Here is a 27,082-nt window from a genome sequence, read left to right as displayed (position 1 = left end):
TCTTTGTCTTTCCAAATTCACAAGACAGCATTTGTTAGCAAAATTGCAGTAGAATTAGAATAAATTAACATTTTCATGTTAGCAATCCTATTGCCTTTTTAAACACGTTTGGACTGTGTGGTAGAAATTGGTGCTAAGTACAAGTCGTAGTGAATTCAAGTGATACATGTAATAGCCATTTTTTAGTATTTACACTTATATTTCTTGTTACTGAGCAAGACAGTATGGCTTGCTTGTGTGCTTAAGTCACACTCAAATTGGAAGCAGCAGGAACTATGAAGCTGATCACTGTTACGAAAATGTACTTAAAGATTCTATGCATTTTTATCTCTCACAAACATCAATTCGGTGCTTCCTGATATATTGAACAAAGTGTTTCTGGCATTTCGTCTGCTTACTTACCCATTTACCTTGACGCAGATCACTTTATTGCATTGTGACCATAAAGCAATCTTTTCAGCAGCTCTCCAGAGAGGTTAATGCTACGCTCTTGGCATGGCAGCTAAACCTCACCATATTTATCATCTTAAAGTCGTTCGTTTCATGTATTTTCTGTACACTGTTCTTGTTTAGTTTAGTGTGGTCACACGTTACGTAATAAAGGACTATTTTTAAAAATTTGTATTTTGAAAACGCCAGGGTTGTAGTTCTTTTAAGACTATAGCAGCTGAAGAAGCTGCTAGATTACCAACGAAAATGTGAAACTCAATAAACGTATGACTTCTGATGGTTTCAGCAATGCGTCTTATTTGTGCAAAATTGATATATTAGTGTACATCTGAAATATGCTTCCATAGTTACAATTAGCTAAGCTGTTACTTTAGATTTATAGTAATTTAGAATAACATATTAGCAACATTAGGCGAATACCTTCTGAATGATAGATTAGTGAGCTGCCTGCAAATGCATATCTAGCAAACAAGTCTGCAAAAATGCAAGGATAATAGTTTCAAATACAAAAAATTTTCAAAAAGCATAATTATGCAAAAAACCATGCGTTTATCTGTGCTTTATTAATAGTCTTGTATGTACTCCACTTTATTAAATTGATTATTAATTAGTGTCCACGGATCCAGGTTTTTTCTGTTTTTTATCTATAAAAGGTACACCTAGAGTATTTACTTTGAAACACACTTTTTCTTATGAACTTCTGTGATCAGATTTTGAAAATCTGTTCAGCACATGCTATTAGACTGTGAACCTCCTTGAAAATGCAGCTGTAAACGTTAAACAGTATAAACTGTATATTCTGCTCAGCGTCTTCAGCATTGTGCAATATTCCCCAGGTAATGATTTACATCAATTCTCTTTCACTTAAGTAGGAGAATCTTGCAGAGTCAATTTCAGTGTGCTTTACAGGTTCCTGTAGAGGAGCTACAATTAATTTTTTTATCCTTTTTCTATAAGGAGGAAATCTAACAGAGGATCTTTTAAACCTTTCTTTTTGAAATCAATGACAAATTTCGTATGGAGAGGTCTTGCAGGATTTTATTCTCAGGTGTTGTTTTACAAACACTTTAAGATGATGAGAAAATAATCGTGCGGAGGAATTGTACCAGATTCACCTCACCACAGAGCCACACAACTGTGTGCTCAAGTCTGAGGAGGCAGCAGCAAAGGAGTGGAAACCTGTGGCTGCAGCTGAAAGATGGTGTTGTGGCTTTCAGAGAAAGAAGGGACTTAGGCCTTTTTGAAGTGTTTGTGGAACCTACTGGTGTTTCACAGAATCACAGAATAGTAGATGGTTGGAGGGGACCTCTGGAGATCATCTAGTCCAACCCCCTGCCAGAGCAGGGTCACCCAGAGCAGGTTGCACAGGAACGCGTCCAGGTGGGTTTGGAATGTCTCCAGAGTTGGAGACTCCACCACCTCTCTGGGCAGCCTGTTCCAGTGCTCTGCCACCCTCAAAGGAAAGAAGTTCCTCCTCATGTTTAGGTGGAACTTCCTATGCTCAAGTTTGTGCCCATTACCTCTTGTCCTGTCCCCAGTCACCACTGAAAAGAGCCTGGCCCCATCCTCCTGACACCCACCCTTTAAGTATTTGTAAGTGTTGATAAGGTCCCCCCTCAGCCGTCTTTCTCCCAGATGGAAAAGACCCAAATCCCTCAACCTTTCTTCATAAAAGAGATGTTGCAGTCCCCTAATCATCTTTGTAGCCCTAATTGAGTAGTTTCCTTATTAAGTAGCAGAGGCTCTTGTAAGTTCTCCACCAGCACTGTATCTCTGTGGGCCACATAAAGAATTTGCAGGAATATGACCTTCCTATTAGTGGTTGTATACTTTGATCATTATATTACTTGTATTGCCTTTTTAATTTCTGAGTATATTTGATCTCTGAATTATTTAATTTCATTCAGATTGCTAGCTTAAAGTGTAATGATGATGTTTTTGAAATGGATACTTTCAGTAAATACATTTTTATTTCAGTGTCCCCTCACATGGCAAAGCAAGTGGGAAGGTCCAGGAGATCCTTTGCAATATCTTAGAAGTCTTGTAGCTCGAGCACTTGCTATACAGGTAATTTTAAAGTCATTTTACCTCAGTATGCTGGTGTTCAGTGACATGGTATATTATGTGAATTGCACTACAGTACGCCCTTCCAAACACAAGTCGTAAAAAGTTTTAGAAGATGTGTGAAAAGGCATGTGAAAATTTAAAGGTAGGTGAGAAATGTGAAGACAGTGGACTGAGCAATTTGAAGTCAGTAACTTTAAATACAGTAATGTTGTTAGTTATTTCACAATAGATTGAGATCTTATATGTTAGTCATTAGTCTTTTTGATGAACTGCAGGGGAAAAGATAGATTTATTTACTCAGATGAATCTTTACATCTAAGTCAAGACACACTCTTTAATCTGGTAGAGAGACACGTATAAAGAGATAAAGTGAAGCAATTCTAATAGAGTTAAAGTAGAAATTAATAGAAGACTAGTATTTGAAGCAAATAAAGACGACATCTGCAGACTCTGACAACAGCTCTGTCAATCTACAGTCTTACAGTGAAGAAGAAAATTTTTAGTTAAGGTAAATCTATCTGTATTTTGATTAACAGCAGAGGAATATTTGGGATAATAGGCGGACAATTTAAAAAGTCGTTTATTTAAATTAATTAGTATTTAAGGAAACAGATTTCATCATGTTGTATACCTAGAGAGGAAACTGCAAGAACCTTCCAGAAAGAAAGATTCTTTTAGGAGGGACAGATCCTCTATTACTACTAGGCAAGAAATTGGAAGCTGCTGGTTTTGACCTTGATTAACACAGTCTTGTACAGTGGGATATGAAGAAGATTTCTGTGACCAGTAGTGTTGACTGTCAGATTCAGAAGGAAGATTTGAGGGGAACATGATTTCTAGGCATTAGTTTTTCTAAAGAATCTATCAAATGGATGGTTCCGAATTAGTCATAAGATTCTCGTTACGCAAACCATTTATTTTGGCTAATGCTTAATTTTTTTTTTTATCTTTTCCTTCACAAAAAGGCTCAAATTATAAACAACAAAGCATAAATATATATGGCAACAAGTGATAATGCATGTTCAGATGTTATGTTGGTCATATAACTAGAGTTGAACTTTGTCCCTTCTGACTGACTATTGTAGTCATTATTATTGAAAAAACATCACTTGTGGCTGAGTCAGCAGTGTTCATAATCTTCAAGAGTACCTTGCAGCTTGTGGCTTCTACCTTTATTTGGTTGTGACCAAACTGCATATGATTTTCCTCACTTACGTGAATTTTTTTTAATGGAAGCCTGAGATTAGAGTTCAAGCTTCTGTGTGGAATACACCTCCCATACAAAGTGGAGATAATGTAGCAGAGTGTAACAGGATCAAATTAGTGTTAACAGTAATGATTTTTCAATCAAGCATATTCAAAAATTTTTATTTCCATATATTACTTCAGTCAACTATGGGCAAATGTGCTGCATTATATCACCATGATAGTAATCTTCCTTTTTCATTGTTCAAACTGCTGACAATATTGTACATTTGGATTAGTCATTTTTATGTAAAATTATTATGAAGACATAATTTACAATTTTAAACACCTATTTACTGTGAGAGAGGAACAGATTATTAAGGCAGAGCTTTACAGTAGATATTTAACTGTAATGTTTTTGTTAGTGACAATGGAAAGTAGTGACAGATGACCAGATAGTGGTTATTATATTTTTCTATGATTTTTTTGGTGTCAAATATGTAATACAGTTGTATTTGAAGCAATTTTTAATAATACATTATCAGTCCATTTTGCTTCTTAATCTTCTAGTCAGATCATATCTGAAATACAATTTCTGTGTTTTTATTTCTGTATGTATTTTACGAGAAAATGTTGATTATTTCTAATTCTGCATTTCAGTTGAATCATCTTTTTCCTTAAATGTGATTCCAATTCATGTCTGTGCATATTACACGAAGATTTTGATTAGCCTTGATTATTTTTTAATTAACTTCCCTTTTTAGTGACTTTTCATTATTGATTTTATAAATGTAATTTATCAATAGTTAATTATGAATTTGGTATTCAGAAATTCAATAAAGGCTTCAATGAAGATTTTCTCATAACTCCGAAAATTATCTTCAGATTTATATTTCAATAAAGGTCATATCTTGGGTTGGTTTAGTTTTATGTGATGAACTCTACTGTTGTGGTTTTTTGATAGTTTCTCATACCTCCCTCTGTTTCATTCACTCTAAGATATTAACTTCTACCTTCAGTGTTTGAGACAGGTTTGACTTTCAAGAGGTAAATAGGAGACATTGAAGCAGCAAAGTTGTACTAAAAGATTGTGTCTACTAAGGATGCAGTAAGTCTCTGCTTGGGTCATTAGTTAAAGGCTGCCCTGTCAAGATGTTTGCTGCCAGTGAAGAAAATAATAAAAGCAACTGCTTTGTTACAAACATTTAATGGGGGTGGGGAGGCCCAGATGGTAGAATAATTATAGCAGAATTTATAGAAGTGTAAAGATGTTCTGAGAGCATTACAGAACAAGGTACAGAAAAACAACAGGTGTTTCATTTTCTCAGGTTTGAATTCACTCAGTAAAAGCAAAATAAAAAAAAAAGGAAATCTGCCTACTTAAAGCGTGAATAAATCAGTATATACATAATGCAATAGAGCCATGTTTTGCTGTGTATTATGTTGTGGTGACGGAGCTGATGGAAATATGTGATTTCTGCCCAGGTGGAAGTTCTGGTATTTGGATGTTAGCTTTTGATTTAAATTAAAAAAAAAATAAAATTCTGTGTATTGAACATTCTTCTAAAATGAAGAGTTCTGAATACTTTCAGCTAGCAATGCTGACATTGAACTTTACAATATCGTGTTTCAGCTTGTCTGTCTACAGTGATTTATTTGCTATCAACGTTAAGATATGAAGCTTATGAGTCATCATGGATCTTTGTGTTGGTTGTAATTCTTGGTCCTTATACTCCCAGCTCCCTCATGGTGGCATCTTAAATGTGTTCTCTGGTTTCCCTCTCTCGTGGTACATGATTTGGCTCAGCAATAATATACATCAGTGTATAATGGAATTTAAGTCCATCTCAGTCTGTAGATAAGTGTCTTCTCATGGCTATGAATACCAGCAGAAGAGAGAGAGGAGACCCAGAACTCCAGCTATTAAGGGGCAAACCAGCAGCCCAGGCAAATGTCAGATGCAAAACCAACTCAAAATAGAGCTTAAAAGGAGGATAGGACAGACTCTGGTGATCGGGTACAAGGTTGGCCAAAGTGTACTGACCAGCAGCCTCTCTATGTACGACCTGGCCTTTTGTACCTCTCTATCTGTTTTCCCATTCCTGTTCATCTCCCATCCACCTTTACCCACCTTTGTCCTTCCCATAAGAAATATCGTACAATCCCAGAATTGTCATGTTCGGTCCCCACGTTCACCTGCTTGGGCACTCTGTAAGAAGTCCTGTACCTCTGAAATTGTAATCCTGCTTAGTTTGCGTAGAATTTCTGAGTTTTTTCTGATAGATTGCCTCAGCAGGCTTTGCAGCAGGGACAACAGCTTAATGATTTGTCTTTTATGGTGTTAGGAGCTGCTGATTCAAATGGATTAGGTTGGCTGCGTTCCCCACCTTGTCTTTGTTCCTCACATCACTTTCTGTCTGTTTGAACAGCTGTTATCTAGGTATCTGTACAGTGCAGAATACTTCAGATTTAGGATTCTAATATTAAAGAACAAAATTCACAAAAATATTGTGTTTTCAATCCCCCCATTCCATTATTTTAATTCGAAGTTCAGAATGCTACGAAAAATCCACCTTATTCTGAAGAATTAGTGTTTTTCTGTTGCTTTTCTTGGCTTCTCCAGCTGTCATGAGTATCAAAACAAAAATACAACTGCAGCCTGACATTATCTGCTAAGAAACTGAGTCTGAATTGGGCCCCACGGCTCTCATCATGTTGTAGCATGATTTCATTTTGTTCAGAATTTATCAGACAGGATATATCTTTCAAGACCTTTTATCTAAGTGATAACTGCTTGGTAAAAATTGGAAATTTGCAAGTACTGCTATAAAAATGTTGATGTTTTCTTTGTCTCTCATGTAATAGGCAAATTTGAAGCTCTGATAGACCCAACTGTCATATCATGACCCTTTTTGATCACTGTTTCAGTTAGATTATATCAATTAAGTAGTGTGCTTTATAAAGATAAACCATCCAAACAGGATGCTACCTGGAATGTAAGATGAAAGTAGTAGTGCTTTATAAAGTAGTAGTGCTTTATAAAGTAGTAGTAGTAGTAGTGCTTTATAAAGATAAACCATCCAAACAGGATGCTACCTGGAATGTAAGATGAAAGTCTCAGACTTGCAGAGCTCATAGGAGTTACCCACTGAAGTAAAGTCTAGCTTCCAAGGAAGCTAAAGCAGAAGCTGAAGGATTTTTTACTCACAGAGAGTTCGTGTACTCTTGTGACTTACAGAAAGCTGTGTTCATGCCTGGGTGCCTGAGGTGGAAGGGTTCCTTAAGTTTTCTTTTCTGTTCTGTGCACCAATTCAAGACTTTACTTTCCAGAGGAACTGAAATCACTAGTTCTTGTAGTGAAAGAATTCTTGTCCTGCAGAATACAGTGGGCTTTCATGCTACATCTGCAAACTTTTGCAGATTTAAGTGGAAATCTGCAGTTTTAAATGGAAATATTTTTTTGGTTGTCAATGGGCAAGGATTATCTCAAGTTTTAGGAAAACAATTTATGCATGAAAAAAACAGTTTTTAAAAAACAGCATTGGAAAAGGAAAGACATCTCGACTTGCATTCTGTTTGGTTTCATTGGGAGTTGTTGAAGCTTAATCCCAGTGAAGTTTAGATGGTCTGTTAAATTGAGGCATCTACAAGTTATGGCTTTTCTATATGGGCTTTTCTAAGTGTTTTGAAATGTAGACCATATAAAAAGAATTTAGCTCCTGTTGATTAAACTCTCAGATTTCTAAGTACGTTTTGTGCGAACGGCTACTCTTTTTTAATTATTAAGTACTACCTTGTAAGCAGAGGTTTCAGCAGCTTCCTTTATCATACCACTACCCAGTTGTTCAGCTCTCTGATTGTAGAATATTGATTGCAGAAGGTGATCACCCATAAAAATATTTTTGTAAGTGTTGCATAAAAAAGAAAACCCCAGGTCATTGTCTGTATGCACTTTCTGAGAAAATACCTTATTTCCAAGAAAATGATCTTTTTTTCTAACCTCGGTTTATATTTAAAAGAACTAGATTTAGTGGTCTGTATTTTCTCTATGGATGCAAGTTAGTATTTATATACTCCATAAATTATAAGAAACTGTACCATGTGTTATATAAGATTTAAAGCTGTAGTTGGTATGTTTTGCTTAATCTAATAAAATAATCAGCATTCATTCATTGATTTTTCTCTTTAAGTTACAAGACACATTTTCACAATACAGTAAGAAATCTGAAATACAATAATAAGATATTAATAAAACTGTATACATTTGAACTGTTAACATTTAAAGTGTAGATTGCTCAGTTTCTAATAATTTTTTTTTCATCATGTCTCTATCGTGGACAAAGCTGTATGCAAAAGAGAAAGCACAGTAAAATGGATAGTCTTGTCTGACAAAAGCTCAAGCAAAAAAAGGTTAATTGTAGTACAAGTGATAGAAACGGAAGTTATTATCATTTGCATATAAAAATGAGTTGCCTTATGTTATGCTGTCAAATATTTTGGTAATTTTAAATTCCAGCCATTAGTAAATGAGAAGGCTGCAACACATGGTAATACACCAATTTCCAGGTACATTCCATCAATCTGCTTTCCTTTCTTCTAGACAACTTGGTCACAGTAACTGGCTCTTCTGGTTAGCACTATATTGACACGAATATTGTATCTACTGATAATTAGCAATATATTCAAAATCCTTTATTGTTTGATTTATAATTTTGATTTCATAGTCATACACGCAGACATAGAAAAAAATTTCTTAGAGTAATAAGACAGCTTTGTAACTAAAAACTAACTAGATGTGATCATAGTTCTGGTTTGAACTGTAGATGTTTTGGTGGGAACTGGTTTGGTGAAATAGTTTACAAAATATTTTGTCTCTTGATTTGAGATTCAATTGGTCAAGATCAATGGTAACGTGTCCTGGTTTGAGGATATAACTATTCCTCAGATAACATTTGCAGATATATATAAAAAAGTAAACCCATTTTGTAATAGAAACGCATTGCCATTCCACAAGCAAGCATCATCGCTACTTAGCAGTCTTTTGGGCATTTCTTTAGGGAAAGGCAGAAATGTGCTTCATGTTGACCTATCTTTCTCTTTTTGAAGGAGGTTCCATATAGCTGAATTTGAAATGATAACATAGTTTCATATTGTACCCCTGTACAAATATAAAAAAGATTCAATTTTTCAGAGCTGTTAAAAGTTTCAGAACTGTCATCTCAAATTTAGTTTGTGAAGGAAAAGCTTCATGAGGGTAATTCTTCACTAAATCCTTGTTTATCTGTTGTGTGTGCCGTAATTTCACTCTTGGGAATTCACATTCAAATGGAGTAACCAGTGAGCATGCAGGTGCGCTCAGCAGCTCGGTTATCATGACTGTATTTTAAAACTGGAGTAAACAGAGAGTCATTTTGGTTTGGTGTTTTGGGGGTTTTTTTGGTCTTAGTCCAGTTCTTCTTGGTGCGGTCTTTGTCTCTAAATGTTCAGCAAGGTGCATAATTGAGGAAAAAAGCCCCCAAACTTTAAGTCGAAGGAGAAGAGTTCTTAAGAGGAATCTATGAACTCTTCTATGAATAGGAAGCTCAGATCCCCGTTTTAGGCATGTCAGTGATGCTTAAAGGCAGGAAGGGTAAATTCCCTCCTGCTCTATAGTATGTTTACCGGTATATTAAACTGAATACTATAAATAGCAACTTACTTAGAATGTGTGCCCTTAAATGGAGGAGCATGTGTAAGGGCACATTTGCAGGCAGTGATAGTTTTAAATTGTTAATTCCAATTGTAGTCACTTAGAGCTAAGAGAGTTATGATCCAATGAGGAATCTGTTCTCTGCATCTGAGCTTGAGTTTGAAAATTCCCATCATGTTTATGCTGTTGTACAGTGTTATGTATGCTTTAGCTTACACGCAAAATATATTTTCTTATAGGTTCTGTATAATTACCATTTTCAATGTATTTAATTTCAACTATTTCGTGATCACATATGATAAATTTAATCAACTGAAATTATCTACATACCAGGCGTACCGGCGTGATACTATAGAAATGCAAAATTCTTAATGAACTTATTAAAGGTCAAAGGGACTTGCCATTTCTTTGTATTCTGCACTTTTGAGGAGGCCACATCTGAAGCACTTGTCTGGTTTTTGGCTGCTCAGTCAAAAAAAACGTTGCGCAGGTTGCCCAGAGTGGTTTGCGTGGAATCTCCGCTTTTGGAGATATGCAGACCTTGAGTAGACAATGCCCTCAGCAACCTAAACTGTCATTGAATTTGGCCCTACTTTGAGCTGCAATTGGATCAGATGACTTTCAGAGGTTCCTTCCAACCTAAATTCAAAAATTTTATAATTTAGAACTTCTCCTTTGTACCCTTTGGGTCTAATCTGCTCTAATGAATATGCATTTGATTTGTACCAGTTCAGTGTAGTATTTCTCTCTTAAATGTTAAATATTCAGTAGTGATATATCTAATTATAAACCCTGAAAAATGTTTCATGTATTACTTAGAAATACATAGTGGCACTTACTAAGATAAGCCAAGAGAAAACAGACACACGTTGCAAGAAGAGAAACTCTGATAAGACATTTGGAAGGAAAAAATCATGTTGAGGGGCGTCAGACACTGGAACAGGTGTCCCAGAGAAGGTTATGGAATCTCTATCATTCCACATACTTAAAATGTCATTAAACACCCCCTGAGCAACCCCTAGGCTGGCCCTTCTTTGAGCGTGCGGAGTTGGACTAGAAGATCTCCAGAAGTCTTCCAACTCTAATTATTCTCTTATTCCATGATACTATAGGATACTTTAAAATTTCATGCAGTAGGTATCAAAATGACATAGGTATTGTTGCTGCCAAATGTTCAATTTTATGAATACATTATTTCTGTAACAGAAATAATTTTAAAACTAAACCATTGTATCTTAAAAAAAAAACAAAAAACAAAACACAAACGTTTAAAAATAAACCAAAAGAAATGTGCTGTTTAATAAAGTGTGCAATATTTTTCCCCTAAATTACTCCATAATATCTGTTTCTCTGGGTTACTGGGTTTGAATGAAGCTTCATGCCATGCTACTGCTCCTCAGCTTTCTCTTAGCCTTTGAGTATGACTACATCTGAAAGAGACCTACAGCCTTGATGATGAGCTGTTCTGTTGGGGTTGGCCACAATAAAAAATTTCCCATTCTGGTTTAAAGAAAGGCTTTAGGGGCTTCAAATGGGAGAGGAGGGACTCTTTATCAGGGAGTGTAATGATAGGGCAAGGAGTAACGGCTTCAAACTGAAAGAGGGTAGATTTAGATTGAATATCAGGAAGACATTCTTTACTGTGAGGGTGGTGAGGCATTGGACAGGTTGCCCAGGGAAGTTGTCAATGCCCCGTCCCTGGAAGTGTTCAAGGCCAGGCTGGATGAGGCTTTGAGCAGCCTGGTCTAGTGGGAGGTGTCCCTGCCCATGGCAGGAGGGTTGGAACTAGATGATCTTTAAGGTCCCTTCCAACCTGAACCATTCTATACTTCTATGATTCTATGATTCAAATAGCTCATATACTGTACTTGAGGTACCTTCACTCTAAATGCCTTGGCTTTACTATGTAAGAACAAACAACAACCCATACCAGCGTATTACACCAATTTAAAAAAAAACCAAAACCTTAATTGATTTTTGTGAACTCACAAAGTTATGCTTGGTTGAACAAACCGTTTGATAGTCTGAGCAGTAATCCCGTGTTGCAGTGTTCTGTTCAGTGGGCAGGAGCCAGCGTGGTGTGTGCCGGGATGCCCTGTCACAGGCATGGCCACGCAATCCTGTCCTTCCTATGTTTAGACTGGGGTTGCATCAGCCACACTTTCCGTTCTGTGATCTCTTTTTCCTTGTAGAAAAACAAATTTCCTTCTTTGCCTTTTCATTGTGGTATATTTTGGGATATGTACACCGAAGAGTTAAACAATTTCTGATTAGATTGCTTTAGTGGGTTTGATAAACATTGCGTACATATCTGAGAGTTAGGTTAGGCCTTAATAGTTGCTAACAGAGGAGAGTTCTGCGACACAGGCATGGCTGAGAGATTTTCTCTGAATTTTGACAGCCTCAAGAGACAGTGTTAGCAGAAAATAAACGACTGGTAAACAGTAAAAAAAATTAAAAAAGAAGAAGAAAAGGGTGACTAATGACTGCAGTCCAGGGGGTCATTGTTTCAGAAGAGGAACAAGGAGTGTGAGGGAGGTGCTTAATGGAAAATCTGTATCTCATGTGCTGTTGACCGGAGAAAATGAACCATAGCAAAATAAGCAGTTCTGTGGCGGCTCTCCTTATTGTAACATAGCCTTCAAGCTGCTACCATAAAACAAATTACTGTGGTGCATCCCATCATTACTAATGCCTGATAAGTTGAGTATTCTGTACCTGTTTAGTCACACCAACACCATCACAATGCAGATTTCAGCATCCCTGTTCCAGAGCTCTGCGAAGGATTTATGTCTGATGGAGTCCGGACTTTGTCCAAGGCTTATGGTAGGCAGGATTGTTGGTTACCTGCAAATGAATATTACGTGCCACTGTTTTCCCTGCCCTGCAGCTTCTTACCAGTGGCGGTGGGAAGTAGGACCAAAATCTCTTTCAGAGGGAGAGGACTCTGAAGTTTCTTTGAACGTTTGTCCCCTTTGCTCTGCGTATTTTGTAGTTCCTGGTTCTACCAAGGAATAGTTCCAGCTCTCACACTTCCTTACCCAGTTATACTCTGTGTAACTGCAAATGCAATCTAGCACCTAGTAACTGATGTATTTAGTTGTGGAGAAAGAAAAGACTAGAAAGCATGAAGCATAAGGGTGTTGTCTAACTGGAGTCTATGTTTAGTGATCATATAGGAAATATCTGAAACTCGGTATTTTTGGCATACATCAGTCATGAACTTGTCAGTATGATGCTACAGTTCTTATGCAACATCGTCATTCTGGTACCCTTATTAAATGTAAGAAACAGCAATTCTTGGAATGTTAAGTTCATGTTTCGATAAAAATAAATTAATACAGTAGCCGGAATGAGATCACATTTGCCAGTGCTTCCCTCAGCTGTGCCTTACTGCACATCTGCTTCTGGCGCATTGTTAGCTGGCATGTTGATGCTAACGGATGCAGAATTTTTATGCTCTAACACTGTGATATTGTGTTAGTATTCAGACTTCCCAAACAAACAGGGGCTTTCTGAGGCACATCAAACTGAAATAAAAAAAATAATGGTATTTTATTTGAAGCACTAACCAGCAATTTTGGTCTGCATGCTTTAAAATAATAATAATAATAATAATAATAATAATAATAATAATAATAATAATAATAATAATAGAACACTATTTTAAAACAAAAATAAGATTCCAAATTAAATTCCTGTGTGAATTACCATTGGAAATATAGTATGTGTCAACACCTTATCATATACCTGAAATACTACACTATTCACATGCTCATTTAATAAAGGATATCTAGCTCAAGAATACTAGCTCAAGGATTTCACATTGAAAAAATCACATTAAAAAAAATAAATACCACCAGGGAGCAAATTCTTGTATGCCGGTTGCTACTGAGAAGCTACGCATTACCCTCTCTGTCTCAGTGCTAGAAAAAATACTCCTATTTCATTTCTTTGCAGTGTAGCACAATTACTCCTGCTGGCATTTACCACTGAATGCCACCACTGGGGAGCAAACCTATGGAACAGCTGCTGCACCGTGAGGAAAAAAGCACTCCAGCGTAACTGCTTGACTGAGTTTTGCTTAAGCTAAACTCTGGTTAACTGAATACTTACTGCCCTAGCACTGCTGCTCACCATCGTTTGCTCTCAGATTTAGACAAAAAGTCCTGCATTTTTTTCCCCTAGTATCTTTGAATCCCTCTAAAACGAGTGGAAAACCAGAATGGTACTCAATGGTTTCTGGCTCTGCATATTCGTATAACACTGAATACAGTTTTCCATCTAGGCACAGAAATTAATCACATCTATAGTGATTTATATGATTTTCTCTTTCAATAAAAATTCTCTTCTGGGACCACACCAAGGGAAAAACATGGTAGAAGAGAATACATTTGGAATTAATTAGAACCAGTGAAGAAAAAGTACTTGATTCATTGTAGAGGCATTCTGTGATCCTGAAGTTGTATAAATGATAGTTTGAAAATCTGGCAGCCTCTTTATTCCTTCCTCTGTTCTGTGTGAGGTGCTTAGTTTGCTTTGGGATTATAGCAGATAAGGAAGGCTTCTTTCTGAAAATGGAATAGATGCTTCTTGGATGTTAAGTTACATAAAAAAATATTATTTGAACCACCTGAGACTGCACTTACTTAGAGATTTATTTTTGTAAAAAAAAAAACAACATTCTTTTTATTATACCAAACAGAACCTCACATTAATTGAAGTTTTGAAATATCCTGCTAGGAATTGCTTTGCAAGCATTTTGGGTATTGCTGGTAAGTTTTGGTATTATGTTTATAATCATCATATACTAAATTAATCTATCATGGACAGTTCAAACTTAAATTTCTAATTTCATTGTAATAAGAAAGACTCAGGAAATATTGAAATAATGAAATATTGAAATACTGAAAAATTGAAATACTGAAAAAAAACAGTTATAAAGAAGAGTGTATGCTACTTTGTATTTTATTTTGTAATATAAATCTTTTGGGGGTTAGGATGTTTGTACTCGTAGACCACATTCTTGGTATAATAGAAATCATTGATTTAATTTATTTTTAAAAATAGGTTATACACCATTTCAGCTTTCATATGCCTTTTGCCAGATGTTATAGCTGCCATTTCTAAGCAAAGATGTATCGTTAATTCATACACTGAAAGCTGCTTTTAGTGAAATCCTGAATTGCAGCAAACATTTTAAAAACCATATTATGGGAGGTAGGAGTGAGGGAGCAGCTGGGAGAGCACGGGTATTGACCTGAGCCACAAAGAGACAAGTAGCTGCATTTTACACCGTCGTGGAGCTGATGGCAATCTTCTCACTGTAATCCAGCTGGCAAGTGACAAATACATGGATTATTTGGGCCAACCTAGTAGGAAAGGCAAAGTTTTCTACAGAGTTGGTGATGGAAAAAGGCCCTGCAGACTGAAATGCTACATGGCCATCCAAGATCCGTAAAAAGTCAGACAACTTTGCATCACTTTGGCAAATGAAGTTAATGTATATTTTTATTGGAATCAGGATAGGAGAGGGAAATGAAGAATTATAGCTAATCTTTTATGGGATTTCTCCTTTTCAAGAAATGTCACTTCTTCCTTTCTACAGCTTAACTTAAACTTCCTTCCCTTCAAGACCCGATCTCTTCCAAGCGTTACGGCAGTGACAGCGGATGTACTAGTGACAAATGATGCATTTAATAGAGTGGTGGTGTCTTTTGAGACTGAAACACTTCACTAACATCCTGCCATGTGGTCATATAAGACGAAAAAGAAAATTAAGCAGAAGGATATTTTTTACATTCGTGTTGTAAAATACATTTTATTATCATTTTTATTGCATTTAAATCTTAAATTATTTATTAAACAGCTGTGAATGAGCTAAGTTTTCAGATTTATTTAGAGCCATAAAAACAATTACAAACTTTGCTTTTGTCATCTAATGAAAGTTTTTGTTATTGTGTATTTCCTAGTGCTACTTAATTATATGAGCGCAGAATTAATATCACCCATACTGGTCTTTTAATTGGGTGGAATATAAGCATCTGTGTTCCTGACAGTGTTTCTCTTTAGCAATTACATTAAAAGTTTATTTGATGACAGCAATAGAATGATTATATTAAATACAAGTTGAAATGATTGTGCCTACTTTTATTATACAAAACAATTTACACAATCTGTCCTAACCAGAATGTGGAGTTACTGCTATATGATAGAAGAGATTGTTATATTAAGTCATTAAAAGAATCATGCAGACAAGAGTCATTAACTGTGTACATTTAGCTAATGAAAATGGAAAGGAAAAATCTCCTAACTGATTAATAATCGTTTGGGTTGAGAGCTCATAACTGGTGATGTGACAGATAAGAAGATCACCAATTAAACGTTTGAATGTGGTGGAAACATTACAAAGATGTGTCTGACACACTGACAAAATAACATAAAATTCACTGAGTGATATGTACTTGTATTTTGGATGATTTTGTCACTTCCAAGATGCTTCTGTGGAATTATTCGTCTGTCAGCAGTTCAAAGAATACAGTAAAGAACTGTTAAAACAAGATATGGATGCCTGGCAGGTGCATTGTGTAATGAGAGTGTAGCTTCCAAGGTTTTTTATTCAGCGACTAGAGTAATTTCATAATCTTGTAGCTGGTATTCAGAAAGGAGCGTGGTTTGTCTTTCTCTGTTTAGTGACAGCATGTGGAATCTTAGTCTCTCATTATCTTTTGGCTCAGTGTTAAACATTTCTTTTTCAGTGTAGAAGCATATGGCTTCTGCACAGCTACTTATAGAGTAGGTTATACAGTAACTTAACGTTTATACAACAGTACCATAGTCAGGACTGTGACTATACCGTGTAAAGAGATTGTGCCAAAGATGTACAGTATAAAAGTTTCAAAACGTAGGATTTTGAGTGTGCGCTGCTGCATAATCACTCAGTACCTAAATGACTCCGTGTGAAGATAGCGAATTCTTTAGTCTGAGATTGTTAGTGTTTTGAAGGTCAAAGTCAGATTTCATTACTTAAGACACATGGTTTATCAAGAGTGCAAGGTGCAATGTGTGTCTCTTTTCTCACGTTGGCACATACTGCATTGTGTTGATGGGAAATTCCAAGCTTGCTGCTCCTATTAACAGGCTTCATAGCTGCATGTAAGACAGGGTGAAAGAAGTAGGTTGGGGCATGTGTTCTGTAAGGATAATTGAGGCCGGTTATTCCCCCCACCTCTATTAGTTTCATATATTACCAAATATAACCGAGGCCAGTTTTGATCTTATCAGAAATTCTGTAAATTCATGTCTCAGATTAATACGCCTGAAACATCTGAAATTTCATATCTTTTGAAACTCCACACACTAAAAATGGCAGTGTCAACCTAATACTAAGAGATATTTTTTTAAAAATTGTTAGTAAGTACTTATAAAAACTCTTGCTGCTGATGGCAAATCAGGTGCTTATTGAATTTAATATGCAGTCTAGACAAAAGAATGATCTTAAAGCATACTTGAAAGGAATGCAATTATTTGCCTGAACTCAGTAAAGCAAAGACAGTAATGACAGCCATTTTGATTCAAAACATACATAAACTGTCCTGTTAGTAAAGGTGAAATAGGGTTTCAACGGAATGTTAGTAATTTGATAAAAATTTCGTTGTACAAAGTGAGCTGCACTGTGCAAAGAATGGAACAAAATGGAACAGAAGTGTATTTAGAACGGATGAGTCCCATTGCACATAAACTGCTGGTTTTCTATATACTTTTAAATGGTGTTAATTTTCTGTTTACCAGTTTAAAATAATTGAAATTAATATTAATCTTTGAGGTTACAGTATATTTGCACGAACATTTTTCATTATTCGTAATAATTCCCAAACCCACATAAACTTAAAATGTTGAAAAATCAGGCAATAACTTCAGGATTCTTTGTTTTCCTTTTTTTTTTCCCTTTTAGAATTGGGTAGAAAAGGCAGAGAAACAGAAACTACTGTCAGACACCCTTGACCTTTCAGAGCTATTTCATCCAGACACATTTCTCAATGCCTTACGCCAGGAGACTGCAAGGTGAGGGGAAAAAAAATCTCCCTGTTCATGTGTGTGTGTGTTTCATTGTTCCCTCTGTGTGAAGTTGGTTACTTCATTTTCTGGCCACAGACCCAACAAATTATGTCAACTGCTGTCATGAGTCATCTCACTTTTATTGCTTGCACTGAAGTAAAGTAACGACGAACTAATTGTTTAAATGTTGATTTTTTAATTTTTTTTTTTATTTTAAGTGAAATTAAAAATGTATTTTTCTTCAGAGACTTAGTACGATATGGTACACATTAAAAATAAATCAGTTTGGGGTTTGTTTTTAATTTCCTGTTGTTATTTGTCTCTAAGATTTACTGTATATATATTTCCCTTGCAGAGTAATGAACTGTTCAGTGGACAGCCTTAAATTTACAGCGTCATGGAAAGGGCGAATACAGGAAGGCAAACTCCAAGTTAAGGTATTTTATTAGGATGTTTTACTAGAATTTTACTAGGATGTTTTAGTAGCATAATCCAAGTCATCCATCCATAAACTTTCTGGAAAACTGAACTGTAAATACATTGGTGTACCTGACATACAAAGGCTGGTTGATGGTATACAGCTACCAAAATTTTGCAGTAGTGGGAGCAAGAACCCCTCCCTAGTCACAGTGCTTATTAAAAATTTAAAATTATTCTTGCTTTATTCTCTTCATCCACCCATACAAGTTGAAGCTGCTATTCCATTAGTTAATACCTAAATATTGCCCAGAAAGTATTTAAAAGACTTGTGGCATGAAGAAAGAGGAAACATAAAACTATAAATCGAAGGCTATGTGTTAGAATTTGTTGAATCACTGAAAGCAGACATCTAAGGAAGTAAACAACCAAACTGAACTATAATATGACTAGCTTTTGATATGATAAAGAGCAAACATTTTTTTAATGGACACTTAGGGCTCCAGCCAGCAGCCCTAACAGGAGCTTAGACAGCAAACTAGAGATGAATCCTCAAATGGTTTAGTTTAGCTTATTAATATTTCGGGTGTCACTGCCACTTTGGCTGAACTCAGATCTTTCTACACCTGTTTTATACGTAATTTTGTAGGGAATTCACAAAATAAGTTCTGTGTGCTACATCTTCCAACAGGTATGTTGGTGCCAGGGTAATGCTGCACAGCCCAAAGTGCTGTGCTCGGCCCGGAGCGCAGCACCTCCGGCTGCATTCTGACAGGAACACAGACGATGCAGGGCACTCGCCACGCGACTGCGTACTGATGTGCAGCTGAAGCAGAGAGATTGCTAGGCTAGGAGAGGAGAAAGCAAGTGGAAGGGCACCTTCTATAGTCAGATAATGCAGGCAGACACAAGGCTGTGGGAGATAGTAGGGTTCTGGGTCGGCTGCTGACACTATCTAAAATTATTAATTCAGAATGTGTGAGAATTCATATTCCTAAATTATTAATACATTGTAAGGCCAGAAAAGATAACTGTAGTTATCCAATCTGACCTTTATACAATACAGGCTTTAGCACTTTGTTGAATTAATTCCCGTTGGAGAATATAATTTAGAAAATTACTCAATTTTAATATTTAAATAAGAGTAATGATTGCCTACCTCATTTAATGAGAAGTAGATGGGAGTCTAGAACCTGGAGATAAATAAACCAAGGGACTTTTAGGGCAATTTGTCTCCCTGGGATAAACCTGGGATATGATAAACCTGGGAGCCTACAGATTACGTGTTCTGAGGTTCCAAATTCAGCCCAGACTTCTAAGTCCATAGCAATGAGCGAAAACTGAGTATCACATCTCAGACCACTGATTCTAGTAGGGTAGCTACCAGCTACAGATCCTAGAAGCTTTGACTTCTTCAAAACCATCCTACCATCTTTGAAAAATGTCAGAAGTCAATGTCAAATACCCGAGCTCCGTGTATGAATAATATTATCTAAGTATTTTCAGATGCTAAAAAATATTACAATATTTTACAGTTGCTAGGATGAAATAGCTGCTTGGAAACTAACTCCAGTTAGGTGTATTGAAGCTTGTAATTCTTTGTTATATGCAAATTTATGTGGTAGATTTCTGGTAATATTACTTAGGATACACTCTTGGCAGTCACTGTTATATGTAGGCAAAAAGGTTAACACATGTTCTCTACTGCTTTACAAGAAGGAGTCTTATGTTCCAAGGGCACTCAAAAATTAAAAGGTAATTTTGTTTAAGAGCAAATTCTCTGCCACAGAAATAGTAGAAGCAGTTAGGTGAGTGGTTATTTTTAGCAAAAGCTAAGAATCCTGTCAAGTTTACTCACTTGATTTGAATATTATCCTTTACTCAATAAGAGCAATATTTAGTGAATCTGTACCAGGAAGTATTCACCAGTATCTTCACTGCTTCTTTGAATCTTTGATGTACAGAAAGACTTTGGAACCCTTTGCCATGCTGAATATTTTGATTCCTTTCCATGAGTCCTTCCTTGTGTTCATGGAAAACTGGGGAGCAACTTTCACGTTACTAAAGCTAAATACCATGTGGACTGTAACTAAGGCATAAAAATGTCAGTGATTCAGAAAAATCATCCTCTAAAATATGTCTTGTTTGATAAGGATCCTCTGGATTGCATGTTAAGCTTGGTTCACATGAGCAATTTGAATTTTAATATTGGTAAAGTTAATGTCGTATCTGCAGTTTCAAGAATTCAGGCTAACCTTATAGAATGGGGAGCTCTGTTTTGGAAAGTTGGGACTCCAGAAAAAACCCATGATCAGCATAGATAAATCCTTAAACACATGCAGTGGTGAGGTAGCTGGGACCCTATTTTACCCCACCTGACTTTAGATGTCTAAATTGGAAATTGGAGCTTACCAGCCTTATTTTATCAATGAAGACAGACGTGCATCAATTCAGATCTTAAATGAGCTAAGTAAATTTCAGGAGACACCTGTTTTTCTCCACTGACAGGAGAAAACCTATAATTGTTATGGTCCTACCATAGTAATTTTGGTCAATTGCCTGAATTTAGAAGTTTTTTTAAAAAAAACTGTCACATTTTGGAAGTTTAAATCAACAGGTATCATGGAGACATGGGGTTCAGGAAAGAATTATTTAAAGATTTTCCAGACTTTATACAAAAAATATGTTAAGTTTATACAATGCTGTTATTAAGAACACAATTTATCTACTTTATTAAACATTATTATCATGGTTGTATAGAAGCACCACTGCTGATAAGAAGATCTCTTTTATAGATAGTATAATACACCAATGGAAAATCTTACGTAGGAGTGAAATAGAATAAAACATGTCATAATCACAACAGAATGTTGTGAAGGCAAGGTGGAAAGTGATAGCAAAAAAAATAGCACATCTGCTTTTGCTGGCTTAAGTTAGTTAAATGCATGATCTAGTTAAATACATACGATCCTCAGTGAACTGGGCCTCTATAAGTTTGACATTGTGTATCTCACTTCCTCATTGGGTATCCTTCTGTCTGCAGATAAGGCTACTAAGAAATTTTTAACACTTAAAAATTCAATTCATAAGCAAAATGAGATCTGTTTCCATTTCAGTTGTGCACAGGATAAGATAACTGAAATAAATTTAAAATATTTTTTGACATCCTATCGTGTATGCATCTATGAATGTATATAGTTAATAGTACACATGCATAGACATACTTTTGTGTCTGCACAAATACCTTTTTTTTTGTTCTCTTTATAAATTTTCATGATGATTTTTTGTGTTTCGGTTTAGAACCTGTCTGAACATATAACTCTGCGTCAATAAGATAAACTCAGATATACCCAGTCCTGCTGTTTTCCTCCCCCTTGGCGACTGCCAGGGTTTCAGACTATATTATTGAAATGTCATGAACCTGCGTTCATTTGTCTTTGCTAAGCCACTCTCTTCTTATGCAAGATAGATCATCAAACAATGAGGAATGCTGTGATAAAATAATTGGTAGAATTGGTAAATATGATTTCTTTTACTCAGAAAATTTGATTTTTTGATAATGCATGTTCCTTCTTCACACGATTCAGACCGCAGGTTTAGAATTGGATCTCTCACATCCCCTACAAGAACCAGATCATGGTGTAGGCTATTCTGGGGTTTATCAGTCTCAATCTATGCTAATAGTGCTGTTTTACTTTGTGTGACTGTTTCCACTGAGACTTGATTCTGTACTCAGATGTTTGGGGGACTCTGCCTTGGGATATGGGAGAGTTGTGCTCAAGTCCCTGAATCAATGGGTATTTAATTATTCTAATAGAATATCTTTTTTGAAGGATTGGAACAATTAGGAATGCAGATGAACATTGAATTTAAACCAAAGATTCACAAATACTTTCTATAACTTTCTTAGTCACACTGTCAGTTAATGAATGTTTTGAAGAAATACTCATTGAGATTTTTCTTCTTGCCTTTATTTTAAGTTTTTGATGGCTTAGAGTTCATTCTGATAAGGAAAAGACGGAAATCTCACTATGGTCTGTATGATGAAAATACATCTTCAGTGTTCCTGTACTTCTAAAAAAAATGGCATCGTGCTTCAGCAATTGTAGACATTTGGAATGATCTTTGTGTGCCAAAAATTTCAAATAATATACCCTATGATTGTCTGAAAGTCAGAAGTGTGAACTGCTGGTGAAACTACAAAGTAGGCAGAGGAATACTTAATCAGGCCAAGAATACACGTGAATCTTTGTGGATTATCAAATCTGATGTTAAATTATCAGTGTTAATTCAGGTGACTGTTTAGATGTATGATGTGGAGTAGATCTCTCCTAGTAGGATGAGATGAATATTTGATTTGGAATCAATCTGTAGAAAATTACACCTTCTTTAATATCACTTAGGATTGCTTTAACAAAAGGTACTGAAAATGTATGGCTATTGCAATATAATCACATATTGATATGCAAATACATCTCTGCTGTTTGCTTTGTGCATTGATTGTGCTGTTGTACAAAGGTAGGCGGTCATTCTGTGTGGCATTCCATTTTCTGGTATTATAGAAAAGAATGAAAGAAACGAAGAAACATGGTAAGAGACTTTTTGGGTAGTAAGCTCTATGAGTTTACATAGAGCTTAATATAAGTAGTGAAAAACAAAAATTTATTTCAATATTACAATATTCAAATACATAATATCAACATTAATATCAAAACTATGCTCTTAGCAATTGACAGAAACACTATTGTAAGGCGTCCTGAGAGGTCTTTTTTAACAGTATACCTCCATCCTGAAATATCAAGAAATTAATGATGGAGACCTGTGGAGGTAATGCAGTGAAAATATGACTTCCTGAATTCTGCTGTAGTTTGTATCATTTCATGGGAAATTATGGCATTAAATAGTTTGGAAAAATTAATTGCAGAGAATTTGAAATTTTGGAAAAAGAGATGCTTTGGACCATGGTATCAGCATAATTTCTCCAAATGTGTTTTAAAGAACCATAATCTGTAATGTGTAACAGTAGCTTTTTTGAAACTAAACTAGTACCAATAGTTGCAAAATGCCAGATACTTTGTAAGAATTAAAATTTTCAAAATTATGGTCAACTCCGGCCATTACTCTGACCTGAGTTGCAAAAATACTATGTGTGCTAATTACAGATACTGTGAAATCCATGTCCTTCGTAGTAGTTGTAATTTCTGTACATCGTTTATCCTAGAAATGAGAACATGGCTATGGGGTATACTCAGCCAGACAGTATGGGAAAGTACATTGTTCCAAGGGTGGTTTCTTGGTTTGTTTTTTTTCCAATGTCTTTTAATATTGAATCAAAGTCAAAAATTTGGTCTTCACCTTCAAAGGAGTTCCTGTGATTGCTTCAAGTTTTCCAGGAGATCAAATGATTTTATTTTACATAACTACAATGTCAAAGGAACTGCCAATATCAAAAGAAGAAATGTGTGTGCAGTAGAAAGAGATTTTTCAATAGATGACCCACTTCTACAGAAACTTCTTTTAGAGATGTTCAGGATGGACAGACCTTTGAACACCCTAACAATAAATTTTAAAACCTCTTCATCAGACCAGTCTCCCCTCAATAACTTTGCTGAAGCCACATATTTATCAGACGAAGTTCCATAACAAAATTCCCTGCAGAATGCAGGAAGGGCAAAAAGAAGGACATATGAGATGAATCTTTCGAGTATTTGTGTGATAGGGATAAGTAAGAGCTTCGAAAGCATTCAGTCAGAAGTGTAGTGAGATCAAGTGTAATCTAGGACCTGTGCATACAATGAAGAGAGGCCTTAAGTACAAACGTTAACAGAGAGCAGTAGGAAGGAGTCTGTGGGAAAGCCTCAGTATAATCATTAGTCAGACTTCGTTCCTTTTGTGCCTTTTACGATATTTTTCTTCATATTCTTTCTTCTTGCAAGACAGAAGAACTGTCACTGGAATGTTTATAGGCTATCATTAAAGACTATTGAAACTCAAATTCCTCTTTTACTAGCTAAAGCCAGCTTTTTCCAAAATATCTCTGTGTGGAGAGATTCTGAGTTTGAAAAGAAATGGTACAAAATATCAAATGTTAACACTGCACCTTAAAAGCAACAGACCTGAAAATCGTATGGAAGATTCAAAGGAAAGATCACAAGAAACTTGGCAGGAGAAAGGAGAGGAGTGTCACACTTTCATAACAAAGAAAAGACCTTAAGATTCAACAAGAGTTTGAAGGAGAAAAAAAGGTTTTGCAGTTCCAAATGGAAAGTCTGAAAAAAAAAATTCATTTAACTGAGACCAGAATAGATATCATTGTCGTTAATTAATGCAGGACTTCATCGAAGAAAGAAAGAGAATGTTTAGTTCAGAGGCTGAAAGTACTTACTAATTAAAAGAAAGCACTTAAAACATGTTACATAAAAAGCATTGCATAGTTACTTATAGAAGCATATGAGATTCTTATTTAATTTTTCCAAACAATAGTTTCTCTAAGAAATCTTGAGTTATGTTAAATAAAATTTTATCTGGTATTATTTCACTATATTTTATTTGCCTCTGCAGACGCTGTGTAATCGGGCATTCCATTCTTTGAAAACTGTGCTCAGCTTTCCAAGCAGGAAGTCGTGCTTATTTCAGTGATTGTTCTTCTCTTCTTCTTGACATTCTAATGGTTGTGTACTTGGCCGTTGCTATGATATTTCCATTAATCTAATGCCAGGCAACTGCAGTTTCATAAATGATGACATTCACAGGTATTTTTCTCTAGCGTTTCAAAGAACAAGAATCCAAAGCAGAGGAAGTTCACACCGAAGCGTGGTCCAGATCTTGCTTTTAAATCACGTTTCCTATTCTCACACAGAACGCTACAATAATTAGTTTCCTGTTATTTAAAAATTTGGTCACAGTAAAAAGGATCATCTTTTATTAAAGCACAGTGTAATCATTACTGACATTTCAAGTCTGTAATATATGTTTGAATATTTTATATTTCCACGGCAGATCAGTGGCTTACAACTGGAAGGTTGCAGTTTTGATGGAAATCGACTTTCAGAAAATCTGCATGATTCTCCCAGTGTGTCATCTGTTCTCCCTTGTTACATGGCCTGGATTCCACAGGTACTAAATTATTAAAATCCCTAAACTTTCAAGACCCATAATTTGCTTTTTTCTGTGTAGTGGCTTTTCAGTAGGATGTTGCTGACCTGTTTTCCCCCTCATTTCAAGATGAAAATCCCTGTCTTTAATAGGAAAAGCCATTACTTCTTTTATATAAAACAAGAACATGTATAATTTTGTTAATACTTTTTAGCTTCTATTGTTTAGATTAAGACAAGGGCTTTATTTCAGCTATACCTTTTTTCCTTGTATTTTAAAAAACAACATATTTTTAAAAGTGTATTTAGTAACTGTATACATGAGTTTCGTAGTTCATTCCTAGCATATAGAATCATAGAATCATTTAGGTTGGAAAAGACCCTTGGGATCATCGAGTCCAACCATCAACTCCACTCTACGAAGTTCTCCCCTACACCATATCCCTTAACACCACATCTAAACGAGTCTTAAACACATCCAGGGATGGTGACTCCACCACCTCCCTGGGCAGCCTATTCCAGTGTCTGACCACTCTTTCTGTGAAGAATTTTTTCCTAATGTCCAGCCTAAACCTACCCTGTTGCAGCTTGAACCCATTCCCTCTTGTTCTATCACTAATTACCTGCGAGAAGAGACCAGCACCAACCTCTCTACAATGGCCTTTCAAGTAGTTGTAGAGAGTGATGAGGTCTCCCCTCAGCCTCCTCTCCCTCAAACTAAACAGTCCCAGCTCCTTCAATCGCTCCTCATAAGATTTATTCTCCAGGCCCTTCACCAGCTCCGTTGCCCTCCTCTGCACTCGCCCCAGCACCTCGATATCTCTCTCATATTGAGGTGCCCAGAACTGGACACAATACTCAAGGTGTGGCCTCACCAGTGCTGAGTACAGGGGGACAATCACCTCCCTCCTTCTGCTGGTCACACTATTGCTAATACAAGCCAGGATGCCATTGGCCCTCTTGGCCACCTGGGCACACTGCTGGCTCATGTTCAGCCGCTTGTCAATGAGAACCCCCAGGTCCTTTTCTGCCAGGCAGCTCTCCAGCCACACTTCCCCAAGCCTGTAGCGATGCATGGGGCTGTTGTGGCCCAAGTGCAGGACCCGGCACTTGGCCTTGTTGAAGCTCATACCGTTAGCATTGGCCCATCGGTCCAATCTATCCAAGTCTCTCTGTAGAGCCTCCCTATCCTCATGCAGATCAACACTCCCGCTTAACTTGTTGTCATCTGCAAACTTGCTGATGATACACTCTATGTTCTTATCAAGATCATTAATAAAGTTGTTGAACAGAAATGGTCCCAACACCGAGCCCTGAGGGACACCACTTGTGACTGGCCGCCAGCTGGTTTTAACTCCATTGACCACCACTCTTTGGGACCGCCCATCCAGCCAGTGCTTGATCCAGCAGATCGTATGCTCATCCAGGCCATGAGCCGCCAGTTTTTCCATGAGAATTCTATGGGGGACAGTGTCAAATGCTTTTCAAAAGTCTAGGTAGGCAATGTCCACAGCCTTTCCCTCATCCAATAATCGGGTCATCTTGTCATAGAAGGAGATCAGGTTCGTCAGGCAGGACCTGCCTTTCCTAAACCCATGCTGACTAGGCCCAATCCCCTGCTTGTCCATTATATGAGTTGTAATGACACTCAAGATGATCTGCTCCATGACCTTCCCTGCTACCGAGGTCAGGCTGACAGGCCTATAGTTTCCCGGATGCTCCTTTCTGCCTTTTTTGTAGTTGGGCGCTACATTTGCTACCCTCCAGTCCATTGGGACCTCCCCAGTTAGCCATGACTTCAGGTAGATCATGGAGACTGGCTTGGCGAGCACGTCTGCCAACTGTTTCAGCACTCTTGGATGTAACCCATCCGGTCCCATAGACTTGTGTGCATCCAAGCAGCGTAGCAGGTCGTAGATCACTTCCTCTTTCATTGTGATGACCTCATTCAGCTTCCCCTCCCTGTCTCCTAGCTCACAAGGCTGGGTGCCCAGGGAACAGATAGTTCCACTGCTAAAGACTGAGGCAAAGTAGGCATTGAGCACCTCAGCCTTTTCTTCATCCTTTGTGACTATGTTTCCCTCTGCATCCAATAAGGGAGGGAGATTTTCCCTAATCCTTC

The 27,082-nt window shown here is 36.7% G+C and overlaps 1 protein-coding gene across 4 annotated transcripts in view; it reads left to right on the top strand.

The window, feature by feature from the left end:
- The window catches only part of DYNC2H1 (dynein cytoplasmic 2 heavy chain 1), a 178,237-nt gene that overhangs the window by 144,249 nt on the left and 6,906 nt on the right, over positions 1–27,082 (top strand). For all 4 annotated transcript variants that reach the window (XM_074570728.1, XM_074570750.1, XM_074570719.1 and 1 more), the window contains 4 exons: positions 2,428–2,517; positions 17,346–17,455; positions 17,805–17,886; positions 24,866–24,982. In XM_074570728.1, coding sequence (XP_074426829.1) covers positions 2,428–2,517; positions 17,346–17,455; positions 17,805–17,886; positions 24,866–24,982 — 399 coding nt within the window. The remainder of the gene's footprint in view (positions 1–2,427; positions 2,518–17,345; positions 17,456–17,804; positions 17,887–24,865; positions 24,983–27,082) is intronic.

Source organism: Larus michahellis, chromosome 1 (genome assembly GCF_964199755.1).
Source record: "Larus michahellis chromosome 1, bLarMic1.1, whole genome shotgun sequence".
In the NCBI taxonomy this organism is placed as follows: Eukaryota; Metazoa; Chordata; class Aves; order Charadriiformes; family Laridae; genus Larus; species Larus michahellis.
The sequence above is the reverse complement of the archived record's forward strand: the minus strand, read 5'-3'. Positions and strand labels throughout refer to the sequence as shown.